Source organism: Oncorhynchus nerka, linkage group LG28 (genome assembly GCF_034236695.1).
Source record: "Oncorhynchus nerka isolate Pitt River linkage group LG28, Oner_Uvic_2.0, whole genome shotgun sequence".
NCBI classification, from domain to species: Eukaryota; Metazoa; Chordata; class Actinopteri; order Salmoniformes; family Salmonidae; genus Oncorhynchus; species Oncorhynchus nerka.
The window spans coordinates 72,613,675-72,631,888 of NC_088423.1; the positions used below are offsets into that span (position 1 = coordinate 72,613,675).

At 46.2% G+C, this 18,214-nt stretch overlaps 1 protein-coding gene across 2 annotated transcripts in view; it reads left to right on the forward strand.

Annotated features, from left to right (window-relative positions):
* Positions 1-18,214, forward strand: part of LOC115113649 (unconventional myosin-Ie-like) — a 76,543-nt gene that overhangs the window by 23,075 nt on the left and 35,254 nt on the right. For both annotated transcript variants that reach the window (XM_029641535.2, XM_029641536.2), the window contains exons 2-8: positions 405-548; positions 1,759-1,848; positions 2,490-2,584; positions 6,311-6,398; positions 11,489-11,578; positions 12,428-12,559; positions 15,911-16,045. In XM_029641535.2, the coding sequence (XP_029497395.1) occupies positions 405-548; positions 1,759-1,848; positions 2,490-2,584; positions 6,311-6,398; positions 11,489-11,578; positions 12,428-12,559; positions 15,911-16,045 (774 nt within the window). The remainder of the gene's footprint in view (positions 1-404; positions 549-1,758; positions 1,849-2,489; positions 2,585-6,310; positions 6,399-11,488; positions 11,579-12,427; positions 12,560-15,910; positions 16,046-18,214) is intronic.

Below are 18,214 nucleotides of genomic sequence, written 5' to 3' on the forward strand. Positions count from 1 at the left end.
ACAAAGCACTTTTGGGAATCTTGACCTTGCACCTATTAGAAGTTAAAAAAAAAAAATATATATATATATAAAACTTTGCATGGGTGAAAATGAGTTACTCAGGGGGAAGCCCAAGTTCATTTCAGTTGATGGACAGTTTTCTGCTAAATGTTTGGGCTGCCTACTCCAGTACTCTCACCAAATGTGATGATTTCAGTCCTAGGTAAAGGTAAGCTTCTGATAATGAAGTTTCTATGAGACTATAGGGCCATCGTTTTTTCCCCCTGGTCAGGTCACGCGGTCAGGAAAAACTCCTAGCCTAGATATTATTCTGTCCTTTATAGTTTGATGCGGCTGCAAGCAGTCTGAAGGCACTAGTAGTCTGAAGGCACTAACAGATGTGTATTGTGTTCTGTGTGTTCCAGGGGAGCCGGGGCCACTACCGGTACCACTGGCAGAGCCACAATGTCAAGCAGAGTGGAGTGGACGACATGGTGCTCCTCTCCAAGATCAACGAGGACGCCATTGTGGACAACCTCAAGAAGAGATACATGGACGACTACATCTTTGTATCCTTCACATTCACACACCGTTCACACCTCGATGAAGAATGGCTAAGCTCTGCCGTAGACACACTCTCACCGTTCCCAGAGTAGCTGAGTGACCATTCCCAGTGCTGTAATAACTCAGATTAATGATCTAGTGTTTGAGGCTCCAGACACTGGGCTACCCCCACCATGTATCGCCAGTGGCGAGGGGGAGACGGGCCTCTTTGCGCCCCTATCTGGACCCCTGACTTCAGCTTCCTTCACCTCCAGGCTGGACTGGATCGTAATCAGGTTTACTCTGGTTTAATCTCACCATGCAGCAATATGGAAAGAGGTTGGGGGAAGGGTTGCTGAGAAATGCATGGTGAATGTGAGCAGTGCAGCTACTTTCCTACAACAGTAATAGTTTTGTTTGGCTGTGCTGAGAGCATTCCGGGCCAGATCTGTAAATGCCCCAGGCCTATAGGCCTATACAATCCATAAGAAGAGTATTCAGCTTCACTCTTACAGACCTCAAGAATATATTGAGGTTTAAAGTTTTGTTCTTGTGCCCATATAATGTATCCAAGTAGTGTTGAAATGTTTGGGTCTCTGAATGACCCTTTTGATGGAAAATGTTGAAAGTTCTCGAAGGAGCTCATTAATTAAAACTTCATCTGTGTCCTGGCAGTCTTTTGGATTATAGAGTTGAGCGGATGCTGGCCGTTTTAGATTGAAAACTCAATCCTCTGATTGTGGTCAGAAAATAGCATCAACACAGAGTGTTCCAGCCAGTGGCGTACTGGGGCTGGGGTCACTGCAGGGCGCCCTCAATACCAGCTTTATGTGCCGGGAGCTGCTTTGGGCTACAGGGCCTAAACCTCACATCACTACACTGCTGGGCTGTTCACTCTGTTGTGTGAACACTGTCTTTACAAGGCTTGGGTCCAATCACCACACACTTCAGTGCTACCACACAGATGCACATTGCAATGACATCATGGACCCAATTACACAGTTAGGTCATTTTTCTTCAAGAGGGACTACGTCAAGATTTATAAATATGTTCTGAAACCGCATTGTCTTAAAGAGTAAAATGAGGGGAGGGTTGTCATTGGTGCTCGATGCAGATGACTAGTGAGCTCTTGGAATTTTTAGTGTTGTTTTTTTACCTTTGACCATGTGAGTCACAGGGACCTGAAAGGTTGTTTATTACTGGTACACATGTTAGTATGATCCTTAACCTCTACAGACTTACATTGGCCCTGTGCTCATCTCTGTTAACCCGTTCAAGCAGATGCCATATTTTGGGGACAAGGAAGTGGAGATGTATCAGGGCGCGGTGAGCAGCCTTTTCTCTTTAGACAGGAGTATGAGACAGGGTACCAAAAGGTTTTTCTCTTTAGACAGGAGTATAAGACTATGAGACAGGGTACCAATAGGTTTTTCTCTTTAGACAGGAGTATGAGACAGGGTACCAATAGGTTTTTCTATTTGGGTAAAAATAAAACTCTGCTATCAATGTATTCAACTTGTATCCTAATTGTTTGCACAACGTCACCTCATACTTGGAAAAGTTAAGATAAGTAATGTTTTTAAGATGTTATCAGTAGAAAGAACAAAGTTTTAAATGAACTGGGTTAGGTGTGCTTCGAATACCTTTTCCAGCAGCACCCCTCAGTTGGAGCAGATTTAGAAACGTGCCCGTAGAACAGGCCTGGCAATACCTTCAGTACAGCCTGTTTAAAGTGTTCGTGGCCAGCATACTGGAAGTGGCCTTGGCTGCCAAATCAGACGTTAACTATGCTTGATAAAAACAGTTAGCCCTCTGACGTTATTACTTCATTACATGAATTACTCCTAATTCTTTACAGTCTTGCCTTTACAGTCAGTTTTCCACTTAGGACCAAGAAATTGGACACACCCAGTTTATTTATTTTTTTACGAGATATTCTTAGATCATAATCTCTGTTGAACCCCCAGGCCCAGTATGAGAACCCTCCTCACATCTACGCCCTGGCAGACAACATGTACAGAAACATGATGATCGACAGGGAGAACCAGTGTGTCATCATCAGGTGAGTCTGCCTGCCTGCTTTTCTCGTTATTATGTCTCAGGCACCTCCCCTCCCTTTCAGTGTTTGTGTGGGGAGAAAGGGTGACAACTGACAACCATAACAACAGAGCTGGTATGTGGGAAATGCCTGTGAATGAGGTAGAAGTCGAGAGGTAGGGAGGGATATGAGGAGACTGCATGGTGACATGGGTGGAAGAGTGCTACTGTTGAATGTGATGATAATAGATGGGAAGGGAACCAACAGACCCAACGGGATCCACCACCTGACTGGGAGGAGTGCTGGTGACTGACAGTGCCCTGCTCAGTCTGGGTTCTTCAACCAGTCTTAATCCACCCTCCTCATATGACAGCCTGCTGGGAAAGGCACACTGGGAAAATACACCATCAAGTCTAAATATATGGCCTCAAGGCTCTTTTCTTGTGGCAAATGGTTGATTTTAAAAACATTTCTCAGGATGTAGAATGAAAACAAAACACAGTGTCTATTTATGCATTAGCTTCCTGCTTTTATAAAACAGGAATTGCACCTGCATAGTACTTTGTTGCTCATGCATGAGTCTTCTCTCACGGCACAGGAAGGGACTATTCCTCTGCTGTTATGGATTGAGAGCGGATGAGTAGTGACAATTAACACATTTGGGAGTTTGCTGTATATTACACTCGGATACGGATTATTCGCCTCAGACAGACAGATGATCACAGAGAAAATGTTCTGGACTCTTTGACCATGCCCCAAATACAGCTTCCTTTCCTCTTTAGACCGCTCAGCTGAAAATACTTGACATTTGAAAGCAATATGATTGAACCAAACCAAAGTCGGTCTTACCAAGCAGTGGTCAAGAAGGAAATGTAAAATGGCCTAACTGGCCATTAAAATGTGTTTGGTCACAGTGGTAGTCCAGAGATCCTTCCCTAGTGTTGTGAAGCCTATAGTGGGTAACATGACTGTACAATGGGTTCCCATGGGAGGAGGCCTCCCAAGGGAAAAGTGTTGTCTCATAGTTGAGGCTTTATGTTGTGGGCCAGTCACCTGAGGCCCGGGGCCCGGACGGTTACTGTAGTGCTTACCTCATGGTGAATGTCCCCTGGTTCAGCACTTTCCTCCCGTTGTTTAGACAGCTGCCAGTACAGATACCCACATAAAAGGAATGGAAGTGGATTTGTGATGCACCAGGTCAGCAAACAAAGCCCTTCATGAAATTGCTGTCCAGGCAGTGTGTTCAGCACTGTACTGTGTTGGACCTTTTTTCTCTCCCACTTATTAAAGAAGTCATTCAACATGACATGAGTCATCTGACGTGGTCAAGTGGTGTTGACTGGGCTATTTGTCAATGTCTGACTTCACTGATTTTTCTGCACTCAAATTCTTGGGAGAGGAAAGCTAAGTTACAAAGGGCAATAAAGATGTAGAGTATTATCATACAATAGTTATAAATGTATTAACTATCTCCCTGAGTGGTTAAAACACGGGATGCCATATGAAATATAGAAGTGCTTGCGCTTCTACAACACCGATGCTGCAATATTTCAAATCACATGGCACCATTTGTGTTGTGCACGGTTTTTGCCGTCCTTCTTTACCAAGACTCTGGCCAATGAGTTTACAGCTCTATCCCGGGAAAGGGTGGCCTGAAATGTAGTGTCTGATGACACACTATATTCTACCCTCTGTTCATATAACAGTTTTCTTCTGCTTATTAGTTCTGTAGGGAAGGTTCTTTTCTCCCCCATTGATATGAAAGGCTTTCCATGAAACAATGACATGGGAAATGGAGAATCCATCTAAGTGTTTTGTCACTGTTAATGGAAGGACCCTTCAGTTGCAGGAAATTATGCTATCAAACAAGTTGAAATGAAGCCAGACTTCAGTCACACTCTGTGTCTCTGTCTGTGTCTCTGTCTGTGTCTCTGTCTGTGTCTCTGTCTGTGTCTCTGTCTGTGTTTCTGTCTGTGTGTCTGTGTGTGTGTGTGAGTCAGTCGTGGCTTGGGAACACAATGTGCCAAATCATACAAATCTGCCGTAACTGGTATCCATCGTTCCACATTATACTCCGCATGCATTCCGTTTCACTCATAGCTGACGTCTGTAATGATCACTTCAGGTCCTTTCTTTGTCAAGCTGAGCTGTGAGTGAGCCCAGTGATTCAGTGCTGAATGTAGGACTTTACAGTAAGCTGTCTATAACGACATGACTCTCCTTCTGTCCTTGTTTGGCCAATAAATGGGAGAGGCAGTCAACAATGTGTTAAGCATCTACGTGCTGTGTAATTACAACAATGGGCACACCCGTCAGGGGGGTAAAAATAGGATGTGATTCAAACTCCAGCCCCTAGCCTGCTCCAGCTGAAAAGAACATGCCCATAAGTCCACGTGTGCAGATGGGTTCTCTTAAGGGTGAAGGTCCTACAAATGCTTATTGGCAAAGATTAGAGGGAACATTGAATCACATTTGGTCACTAGTCAATGTACTGACTATTTTTGAGTGCATTGTAGTGACCACTATATCTAGAACTGTTATAGTTGTTTTGAATAGCTGTGTAACAAGCTAGACTGAATACTATAGAGGACCAGAGTCCAGTATCGGCCTTAGTGAGATGAATAAGCATATAGAGTTGCTTTGATGACTTCTTATGGCTTCCTCTAACGGTCTGCAGCTGGGTCGTCTCAGAAGGGTATTACCGACATGACTCCCCTTCAAAAATGAAATAAAAAAACAGACTCCTCTGTCATCCACTGCCAAACCACATATGTCTAAATAAGTATGACCCTGGTGAAGTGAAAGGACAGGAGGAAAAATACAAGGAGAGGTTGAGGAAAGAGAAGGAAGAAAAGAAACTGGGCAAATGTGACAAAACAGGATTAGTGTTATTAGCCCCTTCTAGAGTGGGAGGTTTACTGCTGAGATGAGTCTGATTTTGGTTGGTATAAACCACAGAGAAGGAGAGCTGAGTGAATATAGGAAGTGGAGTCTCTGTGGACAGGAAGTCCAGAGATGGCGTTTCACCTGGTAATTCTGGATGTTTGAAAAAAGTTTATTTGAAGTGAAGGGTTTGGCTCAGCTGGGAGAATTGGAGGAAGAGCATTTTGACTGGCTCAACTTCTGTTCCTACATCGCACATTGAAGAGAAGAGAAAAGAGCCATGGGTCAAATTGAGAAATCCCCTCCTTCAATAGTAGGCCACCTTCATGCTAATTGGGGATAAGAAGAGACAATAAAGGAGCATTTGGGTGAACCCCTACTGACCCTCTTAAAACCAGGCTTAGAGGAGATTTTCATGGAGTGTTATTTAACATGCAACTGTCTGGTACCATACATCTACAACTGCTTTTTCAGCTTCGGGGTTCAGTTGAATTTCCACAGAGAAAGTGTATACTCTCATTTACTTGTTATTTCCAGAACTGTGTGTTGATAAGAGGGACGTTCCTCTTGAATAGCAAGGCAAGCAGAGTAATTACAGCATCTGGTTACAGACAGCCTTTAACTAACAACGTGGGCATCCTTGAATTGTACCTTGTGTTTCAGAGGACTGCCCTGTTATATGGACCGTTCTAACCTCTCTACTCTGTGTTTCAGAGGACTGCCATGTTATATGGACTGTTCTAACCTCTCTACTCTGTGTTTCAGAGGACTGCCATGTTATATGGACCGTTCTAACCTCTCTACTCTGTGTTTCAGTGGACTGCCATGTTATATGGACCGTTCTAACCTCTCTACTCTGTGTTTCAGTGGAGAGAGTGGTGCAGGGAAGACGGTAGCAGCCAAATACATAATGGGCTACATCTCCAGAGTATCTGGAGGAGGACCCAAAGTGCAGGTGAGCCCAGAGAAGCTACTTTCATTTTACACCGTGAAACACAGCTCAACTACAGTTGTGAAAATGTGATTCATCTCAGACGATCACACACACATCCACTGTCATTTACAATGTACCTTATGACGCCAGTCCATCCTAATGACCGGTTGCTGTTTCCTGTCTAAACCTCCCGTTTCCGCACCACCCAAACCATCTCCTGCGATCCCTCCCTCCAATCTCCCATTTATCATTATCAGTCCATCAGCAGCCCATCCAACCCCCAAATACCCTCGTTCCCAACCCCCCAGCAGCCATCTGGCCCCTACACTACTCAGCAGATGTCCTGTCCACAAGCCACCCCTCTCCACCAGCCTCCCTGGTATTATTGGCCCACTCAAAAGGGCTTGGAATTTCCCGTCTGTAGGAATATAAACTGGATCACAAGATGCTTCCACTCAGACGCAATTGTGATGGTAGTCATTTTTTCAGTCTGAATAGTATAGTGCTTTTTCCACCCTGGAATTATTGTACTTTAGTCAAGGTTTCAAGTTCAAAGCTAATGTTAGCTATCACGCTCTGAGTCATGTGGGAAAGGGTGTATGACTAATTACTGTACATTTTCAATGTACAGTGCATTCAGAAAATATTCAGACATTTTGTTACATTACAGCCTTTTTCTGAAATGGATTAAATTGTTTTGTTTTTCTCATCAATCTACATAACACCACATAATGACAAAGCAAAAACAGGTTTCTTGATTTTTTTGCAAATGTATTACAAGTAAAAAAACGTATTACATTTGCATAAGTATTCAGAACCTTTACTCAGTACTTTGTTGAAAAACCTTTGACAGCGAGTATGACGCTACAAGCTTGGTACACCTGTTATCCCTTGGGAGTTTCTCCCATTCTTCTCTGCAGATCCTCTAAAGTTCTGTCAAGTTGGAAGGGAAGCGTCGCTGCATGGCTATTTTCAGGTCTCTCCAGAGATGTTCGATCGGTCTCTGGCTGAGCCACTCAAGGACATTCCGAGGATTGTCCCGAAGCCACTCCTGCATTGTCTTGGCTGTGTGCTTAGTGTCGTTGTCCTGTTGGAAGGTGAACCTTCGCCTTCAGTCTGAGGTCCTGAGCGCTCTGGAGCAGGTTTTCATCAAGGATCTCTCAGCACTTTGCTCCGTTAATCTTTCCCTCGACCCTGACTAGTCTCGCAGTCCTAGCTACTGAAAAACATCCCCACGGCATGATGTTGCCACCACCATGCTTCACCGTAGGGATCGTAGTGGCCAGGTGATGAGCGATGCATGGTTTCCTCCAGAAGTGAGGCTTGGCATTCAAGCCAAAGAGTTCCATCTTGGTTTCATCGGACCAGAGAATCTTGTTTCTCATGGTCTGAGAGTCCTTTTGGTGCCTTTTAGCAAACTCCAAGCAGACTGTCATGTGCTTTTTACTGAGGAGTGGCTTCCATCTGGCCACTACCATAAAAGCCTGATTGGTGGAGGGCTTCAGAGATGGTTGTCCTTCTGTAAGGTTCTCCCATCTCCACAGAGGAACTCTGGAGCTCTGTCAGAGTGACCATTGGGCTCTTGGTCACCTCCTTGACCAAGGCCCTTCTCCCCTGATTGCTCAGTTTGGCCGTGCGGCCAGCTCTAGGAAGAGTCTTGGTGGTTCCAAACTTCTTTCATTTAAGAATGATATAAGCCACTGTGTTCTTGGGGACATTCAATGCTGCAGAATTTTTTTTGGTAACCTTCCCCGGATCTGTGCCTCAACAAAATCGTGTCTCGGGGCTCTACGGGCAATTCCTTTGTGACATCAGGGCTCGTTTTTTTCTCTGATATGCACTGTCAACTGTGGGACCTTATATAGACAGGTGTGTGCCTTTCCAAATCATGTCCAATCATTTGAATTTACCACAGGTGGACTCCAAACAAGTTGTAGAAACATCTCAAGGATGATCAATGGAAACAGGATGCACCTGAACTCAATTTGGAGTATCATAGCAATGGGTCTGAATACTTATGTAAATAAGGTATTTCTGTTTTTTAATTTTGTAAATATTTCTAAAAACTTGTTTTCTCTTTGTCATTATGGGGTATTGTGTGTAGATTGATGAGGGGGGGTGATTTAATTCATTTTAGAATAATGTAACAAAATGGGGAAAAAGTAAGGGTTCTGAATACTTTTTGAATGTACCGTACATGGTTCTGCATTGTTACTGGCTATGAGTCTTATGTACCTTGCATCTTTTAAATCATTTCAAGATGTATTTAAAAGTGTGCTTGTAACTTTTGTTGAAGAATGTATTTAAAATAAATATGTGCGGTCTATGTAGTATATTACAGACATTGCCCTTGGAATTTCTATTGTTTTATTGAATAAGGTCTCCATTGTGTTGGAAACCCCCTACCTCTCTCAATACCCTTCCTGCCTAATTTATCTTTGTCAATCCCTCTGTCCACATGTCTCATTCACATGGTCTCCCCAAGTCCTGTGTGCAGGTGCTTGTGGAAGGCGTGCTTTGTGTATGTGGGGGGGTGTAAGGGTTTGTGAGTGACTGTCACTTCACTCCCCCTGTCTACTCAAACAGACAGACTGAACAGCAGAGTTGTTGTATCTGATTATCCTCACCCTGTATATGTTTCTGACTGAAGGATGCATATCAGATTACCATGCCCCTGAATCATATGCATGCAAATTGATGTGAGTGACAGATACAGCATGTGTTTTTAACCTGGGAATTGTATGTGTTTTGAAGTCTCAGTTGGCTCTCACAGAGCAGTTTGATTAGTTCCATACAGTTGAAGATGGAATTTAACATACACCTTAGTCAAATACATTTAAACTCAGTTTTTCACAAATACTGACATTTAATCCGAGTAAAATGTCCCTGTCTTAGGTCAGTTAGGATCACCACTTTACTTTAAGAATATGAAATGTCAGAATAATAGTAGGAGAATGATTCATTTCAGTTTTTATTTCTTTCATCACATTCCCAGTGGGTCAGAAGTTTACATACACTCAATTAGTATTTGGTAGCATTGCCTTTAAATTGTTTAACTCGGGTCAAACGTTTCAGGTAGCCTTCCACAACCTTCCAACACTAAGTTGGGTGAATTTTGGCCCATTCCTCTGGACAGAGCTGGTATAACTGAGTCAGGTTCGTAGGTCTCCTTGCTCACACATGCTTTTTCAGTTCTGCCCACAAATTTACTATGGGATTGAGGTCAGGGCTTTGTGATGGCCACTCCAATACCTTGACTTTGTAGTCCTTTAGCCATTTTGCCACAACTTTGTAAGTATGCTTGGGGTTATTGTCCATTTGGAAGACCCATTTGCGACCAAGCTTTAACTTCCTGACTGATGTCTTGAGATATTGCTTCAATATATCCACATAATGTTCCTTCCTCATGAGGCCATCTATTTTGTGAAGTGCACCAGTCCCTCCTGCAGCAAAGCACCCCCACAACATGATGCTGCCTCCCCTGTACTTCACGATTGGGATGGTGTTCTTCGGCTTGCAAGCCTCCCCCTTTTTCCACCAAACATAACGATGGTTATTATGGTCAAACAGTTCTATTTTTGTTTCATCAGACCAGAGGACTAAAAGTACGATCTTTGTCCCCATCTTCGGCTTGCAAGCCTCCCCTTTTCCCTCCAAACATAACGATGGTCATTATGGCCAAGCAGTTCTATTTTTGTTTCATCAAACCAGAGGACATTTCTCCAAAAAGTACGTTCTTTGTCCCCATGTGCAGTTGCAAACCGTAGTCTGGCTGTTTTATGGCGGTTTTGGAGCAGTGTCTTCTTCCTTGCTGAGAGGCCTTTCTTGTTATGTCGATATAGGACTCATTTTACTGTGGATATAGATATGTTTGTACCTGTTTCCTCCAGCATCTTCACAGGGTCCTTTGCTGCTGTTCTGGGATTGATTTGCACTTTTCGCACCAAAATACATTCATTTCTAGGAGACAGAACGTGTCTCCTTCCTGAGCGGTATGACGGCTGCATGGTCCCATGGGGTTTATAGTTGCGTACTAGTGTTTGTACAGACGAACGTGGTACCTTCAGGCATTTGGAAATTGCTCCCAAGGATGAACCAGATTTGTGGAGGTCTCCAATTTTTTTTCTGAGGTCTTGGCTGATTTCTTTTAATTTTTCCATGATGTCAAGCAAAAAGGCACTGATTTTGAAGGTAGGCCTTGAAATACATCCACAGGTACACCTCCAATTGACTCAAATGATGTCAAAATAGGATAAAGTAATCCTTCTCACCTCCCCCCCCCTTAAAAGATTTAGATCCACTATTGTAAAGTGGCTGTTCCACTAGATGTCATAAGGTGAACGCACCAATTTGTAAGTCGCTCTGGATAAGAGTGTCTGCTAAATGACTTAAATGTAAATGTAATTAGCCCGTCAGAAGCTTCTAAAGCCATGACATAATTTTCTGGAATTTTCCAAGCTGTTTAAATGCACAGTCAACTTGGTGTATGTGAACTTCTGACCCACTGGAATAGTGATACAGTGAAATAATCTGTCTGTAAACAATTGTTGGAAAAATTGCTTGTGTCATGCACAAAATAGATGTTCTAACCAACTTGCCAAAACTATAGTTTGTTAACAAGAAATTTGTGGAGTGGTGAAATACACTTTGGTTGGGGTCATTAAAACTCTTAGGTAAACCTCCGACTTCAACTGTATGTAAAGGTTTAACTGAGCCCTGGGGTAAGTTCAAAAATCTGTTACACCCGAACCGCCATGCCACTAAAGTTTTTTTCTTCATAGAGGACAATAGCTCAGGGACGCAAAAGGATTCAAAGAAATGCTACCATTTCACATTGAATAATAAAGAGGATAATAGTTCGGCCTCCACGACGCTGTGCTGATTTTAAAACTCATGGGCACACTGATATGCAGATGGCTCATGGGAAAGTTAATGTGCTCCAGACGCTATGAGAGCGGAGCGACGGTGGAAACTTCCAGAGACGGTGCATGTTGATCTGCCAGCAGGGATGTGCATCACTGCAGAGTGTAGTAGTGTCTCCCTACCCACTGTCTCTATACCCTACCTGTCAGTCACTACAACGAGCCTACTGTCTGTCTGCTCCCTCACAGCACGTCAAAGACATCATCCTCCAGTCCAACCCCCTCCTGGAGGCCTTCGGGAACGCCAAGACAGTGAGGAACAACAACTCCAGCAGATTTGTAAGGGTCCCACGTCTTTCCAATTCTCTCTTTAAAAAATAAATAATAATGATTACCGGAATGGGGCCTAACATCATATGGTTGGCACTGTGTTTTGCCCTGGAATGATTTGAAGCTGCTTCACGGTTGTTTCTGGAACCAAAGCAAACACAAGGACGTCCAGTGCAAATAGAGAAGAGAAAAAAAGGAGATAGTGAATTAGTGTGCTCCTCTTTTTATAAGCTGTGTTACTGCCTTCCGTCTCCTCTTGGCTGGGGCTGCTAGCCTCGTGTGGCCTGGTTTACCAGGGCTGTGGGGACACACTGTCCAGAAAGAGTGGGCACTCCACTGCCAGTAAAGATGCACATAGAAAAAAAACATACTATACTTTAAAGACAGTTCGCTTGGAGAGAGGTTTTAAAGGCAGACTTTAGTGTCCTCTAAAGCCAGTTTACCCACTTATAGCATTCACAACAGAGCTTAGTGGTAGGTATTGTATTCAGGTTGACAGACAAGGCAGTATTGTCTCTGTTTTCCTGGTTTAGTTTGGGGAAAGTAAATTAGGTTTGACTCATGGTCTGAGAAATGGTTGAGGAAGTCTCCCTGTATGAATAGTGTCTCAGTGCACTCTGGGGCTTCAGACTGGTTGGGAATGGGATAGACATTACAGAGGACAGACCTGTCTGGAGGAAAGAAGGAAAGGGAGAGTGAGAAAGGGTTCGAGCCTTAGTACACACACACCACTGGGCTGCAGGTGTGCACCCAAAGTACAACTCATGTGATGGTTGTTATTTCCTGCTCTGTGTAGTCTGGGTTTTAGCTTTAGCAAGGCCTTCGCTGATACTAAAGCGCCACACTCTCCTGCTTCAGGGGAAATACTTTGAGATCCAGTTCAGCTCCGGCGGTGAGCCAGATGGAGGGAAAATCTCCAACTTCCTGTTGGAGAAATCACGCGTCGTCATGAGGAATCCTGGAGAGAGGAGCTTCCATATATTCTATCAGGTGAGGGACTCCAGTAACATGATGTTTTTATCATTTTCCTGTTTAATAATAGTGTTTATGCACATTTTAGAAGTGGGGAAATGTGTACAGGAATTGCCCAGGAATTGCCTCGCAGTGTCCATGAGTGAAATTCAGCTTTCAGGACACTGACAGTAACAAGTACACTCCGTTAAGACTACGAGGGGAGGGGGGGGGGTCTGTGCATATTTGTAAACAGCAACTGGTGCACGAAATATAAGGAAGTCTCAAGATTTTGCTCGCCTGAAGTAGAGTATATTGTGATAAATTGCAGGCCACACTACTTGCCTAGAGAGTTTTCAGCTATACTTTTCGTGGCTGTTTATTTACCACCACAGACAGATGCTGGCATTAAGACCACAGTCAGTCAGCTGTATAAGGAAATAAGCAAACAGGAAACCCCTCAACCAGAGGCAGCGCTCCTAGTGGCCGGAGACTTTAATGCAGGGAAACATAAATCAGTTCTACCAAATTTCCATCAACATGTTAAATGTGCAACCAGAGGGGAAACAATTCTAGATCACCTGTACTCCACACACAGAGACTCGTACAAAGCTCTCCCTCGCCCTCCATTTTGGTAAATCCGACGACAACTCTATCCTCCTGATTCCTACTTACAAGCAAAAATTAAAGCAGGAAGCACCAGTGACACGGTCTATAATGAAGCAGTTGCTAAACTACAGGACTATTTTGCTATCACAGACTGGAACATGTTCCGGGATTCTTCCGATGGCATTGAGGAGCACACCACATCAGTCACTAGCTTTCTCGATAATTGCATCGAGAACGTCGTTTCCACAGTGACTGTACGTACATACCCCAACTAGAAGCCATGGATTACAGGCAACATTCGCACTGAGCTAAAGGGTAGAGCTACCGCTTTCAAGGTGCTGGACTCTAACCCGGAAGCTTACAAGAAATCCTGCTATGCCCTGCGACGAACCATCAAACAAGCGTCAATACAGGACTAAGATTGAATCATACTACACCAGCTCCGACGCTCGTCTTATGTGGCAGGGCTTGCAAACTATTACAGACTACAAAGGGAAGCGCAGCCGCGAGCTGCCCAGTGACACGAGCCTACCAGACGAGCTAAATCACTTCTATGCTGGCTTCGAAGCAAGCAACACTGAGGCATGCATGAGAGCATCAGCTGTTCTGGACGACTGTGTGATCACGCTCTCCGTAGCCCACGTGAGTAAGACCTTTTAAACAGATCAACATACACAAGGCTGCTGGGCCAGTCGGATTACCAGGATGTGTGCTCCAGGCATGTGCTGACCAACTGGCAGGTGTCTTCACATTTTCAACATGTCCCTGGTCGAGTCTGTAATACCAGCATGTTTCAAGTAGACCACCATAGTCCCTGTGCCCAAGAACACAAAGGCAACCTGCCTAAATGACTACAGACCCGTAGCACTCACGTCCGTAGCCATGAAGTGCTTTGAAAGGTTGATAATGGCTCACGTCAACCCCATTATCCCAGAAAGCCTAGACCCACTCCAATTTGCATACCGCCCAAACAGATCCACAGATTACGCAATCTCTATTGCACTCCACACTGCCCTTTCCCACCTGGACAAAAGGAACACTTATGTGAGAATGCTATTCATTGACTACAGCTTAGGGTTCAACACCATAGTGCCCTCAAAGCTCATCACTAAGCTAAGGATCCTGGGACTAAACACCTCCCTCTGCAACTGGATCCTGGACTTCCTGGCGGGCCGCCCCCAGGTGGTGAGGGTAGGTAGCAACACATCTGCCATGCTGATCCTCAACACTGGAGTTCCCCAGGGGTGCGTGCTCAGTCCCCTCCTGTATTCCCTGTTCACTCACGACTGCATGGCCAGGCATGACTCCAACAGCATCATTAAGTTTGCAGATGACACAACAGTGGAAGGCCTGATCAACGACGAGACGGCCTATTGGGAGGAAGTCAGAGACCTGGCCGGGAGGTGCCAGAATAACAACCTATCCCTCAACGTGACCAAGAGTAAGGAGATTATTGGTGACTACAGGAAAAGGAGGACCAAGCACGCCCCCATTCTCATCGACGGGGCTGTAGTGGAGCAGGTTGAGAGCTTAAAGTTCCTTGGTGTCCGCATCAACAACAAACTAGAATTGTCCAAACAATTGTGAAGAGGGCACGACAAAGCCTATTCTCCCTCAGGAAACTAAAAAGATTTGGCATGGGTCCTGAGATCCTCAAATGGTTCTACAGCTGCAACATCGAGAGCATGGTTGCATCACTGCCTGGTACGGCAATTGCTCGCCCTCTGACCGCAAGGCACTACCAAGGGTAGTGCGTACGGCCCAGTACATCACTGGGGCTAAGCTGCCTGCCATCCAGGACCTATACACCAGACGGTGTCAGAGGAAGGCCCTAAAAATTGTCAAAGACCCCAGCCACCCCAGTCATACATAGACTCTCTACTACCGCATGGCAAGCGGTACCGGAGTGCCAAGTCTAGGACAAAAAGGATTCTCAACAGTTTTTACCCCCAAGCCAGAAGACTCCTGAACAGTTAATCAAATTGCTACCTGGACTATTTGCATTGTGTGCCTCCCCCAACCCCTCTTTTTACGCTGCTGCTACTCTCTGTTTATCATATATGTATAGTCACACTACCTCAATTGGGCCGACCAGCCAATGTGCGGGAGCACTGGTTATCTGCATTGTGTCCCACCCACCACCTGCCAACCCCTCTTTTACGCTACTGCTACTCTCTGTTCATCATATATGCATAGTCACTTTAACCATATCTACATGTACATACTACCTCAATCAGCCTCACTAACCGGTGTCTGTATGTAGCCTCGCTACTGTATGTAGCCTGTCTTTTTACTGTTGTTTTATTTCTTTACCTACCTATTGTTCACCTAATACCTTTTTTGCACTCTTGGTTAGAGCCTGTAAGTAAGCATTTCACTGTAAGTTCTACACCTGTTGTATTCAGCGCACATGACAAATACATTTGATTTGATGTGCTATTTGGCTCCTGAAAGCTGGTCTAGTTGTTCTCACTGTGTACCACTTGAGGTCTCTGGAAGAGAGGTGGCGGACAAACTCCCATAATGCAACTTTTTGACACGTGAAAGGAGAATAAAGCATACAACTCTAAATTGGGTGTAAAACGTGTGGTGCTGATCACTTAATGAGCATGTGTATATGGTGCTGCCTGTCTAAAATAATTCTGTCAGGTAGAAATGTGAGGAAAGACTGTGAGTTCACAGGTTGAAAGCTCCTGTTGACCTTTTAAGTCTAGAATTACTGTATACAGGTTCTTACTTGACAGAAGTATAATCATCTAACACTGTCTTCTGTTTGTGTAGTTGATAGAGGGAGCCACTGGAGAACAGAAGAGCAGCCTCGGAATCACAAGCCTAGATTACTACAATTACCTCAATCAGTCTGGATCCTACAAAGTGGATGACATCAACGACAAAAGTGATTTTCAGGAAACTGTGGTACGTTTTACTTGGTATCTTTCCATTGTTACTGTTCTCTCTCTGTCTCTCTGTCTCTCTGTCTCTCTGCCTCTCTCTGTCTCTCTGCCTCTCTCTCTCTGCCTCTCTCTCTCTGCCTCTCTCTCTCTCCCTCCCTCTCTCTCTCTCTCTGCCTCTCTCTCTCTCTCTGCCTCTCTCTCTCTCTGCCTCTCTCTCTCTCTCTGCCTCTCTCTCTCTCTGCCTCTCCTCTCTCTGCCTCTCTCTCTCTCTGCTCTCTCTCTCTCTGCCTCTCTCTCTCTCTGCCTCTCCCTCTCTCTGCCTCTCTCCTCTGCTCTCCCTCTCTCTGCCCCTCTCTCTCTCTCTCTGCCCCTCTCTCTCTCTCTCTGCCCCTCTCTCTCTCTCTCTGCCTCTCTCTCTCTCTCCCCTCTCTCTCTGCCTCTGCCTCTCTCTCTCTGCCTCTCTCTCTCTCTCTCTCTGCCTCTCTCTGCCTCTCTCTGCCTCTGCTCTCTCTGCCCCTCCCTCTCTCTGCCCCTCTCTCTCTCTCTCTCTGCCCTCTCTCTCTCTCTCTGCCACTCTCTCTCTCTGCCCCTCTCTCTCTCTGCCTCTCTCTCTCTCTCTCTCTCTCTCTCTCTCTCTGCTCTCTCTGCCTCTCTCTCTCTCTCTCTCTCTGCCTCTCTCTCTGCCTCTCCCTCTCTCTGCCTCTCTCTCTGCCTCTCTCTGCCTCTCTCTCTCTCTCTCTGCCTCTCCCTCTCTCTGCCTCTCTCTCTCTCTGCCTCTCCCTCTCTCTGCTCTCCCTCTCTCTGCCTCTCTCTCTCTGCCCCTCTCCCCTCTCTCTGCCTCTCTCTCTCTCTGCCCCTCTCTCTCTCTGCCTCTCCCTCTCTCTGCCTCTCTCTCTCTGCCCCTCCTCTCTCTCTCTCTCTCTCTGCCTCTCTCTCTGCCTCTGCCTCTCTCTCTGCCTCTCTGCCTCTCTCCTCTCTCTCTGCCTCTCTCTCTCTCTGCCTCTCTGCCTCTCTCTGCCTCTCTCTGCCTCTCTCTGCCACTCTCTCTCTCTGCCACTCTCTCTCTCTCTCTGCCTCTGTCCCTCTCTCTCTCTCTCCCTCTCCCTCTCTCTGCCTCTCCCTCTCTCTGCCTCTCTCTCTGCCTCTCTCTCTCTGCCTCTCTCTCTCTCTGCCTCCTCTCTCTCTGCCTCTCCCTCTCTCTGCCCCTCTCTCCTCTCTCTGCCCCTCTCTCTCTCTGCCCCTCTCTCTCTCTGCCCCTCTCTCTCTCTGCCTCCCCCTCTCTCTGCCTCTCTCTCTCTCTGCCCCTCTCTCTCTCTGCCCCTCCCCTCTCTGCCTCTCTGCCTCTCTCTCTCTCTGCCTCTCCCTCCCCTCTCTCTCTCTGCCCCTCTCTCTCTGCCCCTCTCTCTCTCTGCCCCTCTCTCTCTCTGCCCCTCTCTCTCTCTCTCTCTCTCTCCTCTCTCTCTCTCTCTGCCTCTCCTCTCTCTCTGCCTCTCCCTCTCTCTGCCTCTCCCTCTCTCTGCCTCTCTCTCTCTCTCTCTCTCTCCCCTCTCTCTGCCTCTCTCCTCTCTCTGCCTCTCCCTCTCTCTCTCTGCCTCTCTCCTCTCTCTCTCTGCCTCTCTCTCTCCTCTCTCTCTCTGCCTCTCTCTCTCTGCCTCTCCCTCTCTCTGCCTCTCCCTCTCTCTGCCTCTCTCTCTCTGCCTCTCTCTCTCTGCCTCTCTCTCTCTCTGCTCTCCCTCTCTCTGCCTCTCTCTCTCTCTCCTCTCTCTCTCTGCCTCTCTCTCTCTCTGCCTCTCCCTCTCTCTGCCTCTCCCTCTCTCTGCCTCTCCCTCTCTCTGCCTGTCCCTCTCTCTGCCTGTCCCTCTCTCTGCCTCTCCTCTCTCTGCCTCTCTCTCTCTGCCTGCCCCTCTCTCTGCCTGCCTCTCTCTGCCTGCCCCTCTCTCTGCCTGTCCCTCTCTCTGCCTCTCTCTGCTGCCCCTCTCTCTGCCTGTCCCTCTCTCTGCCTGCCCCTCTCTCTCCTGCCCCTCTCTCTGCCCCTCTCTCTGCCTCTCTCTCTCTCTCTGCCTCTCTCTCTCTGCCTCTCTCTCTCTCTGCCTCTCTCTGCCTCTCTCTGCCTCCCTCTCTCTGCCTCTCCCTCTCTCTGCCTCTCTCCTCTCCCTCTCTCTGCCTCTCCTCTCTCTGCCTCTCTCTGCCT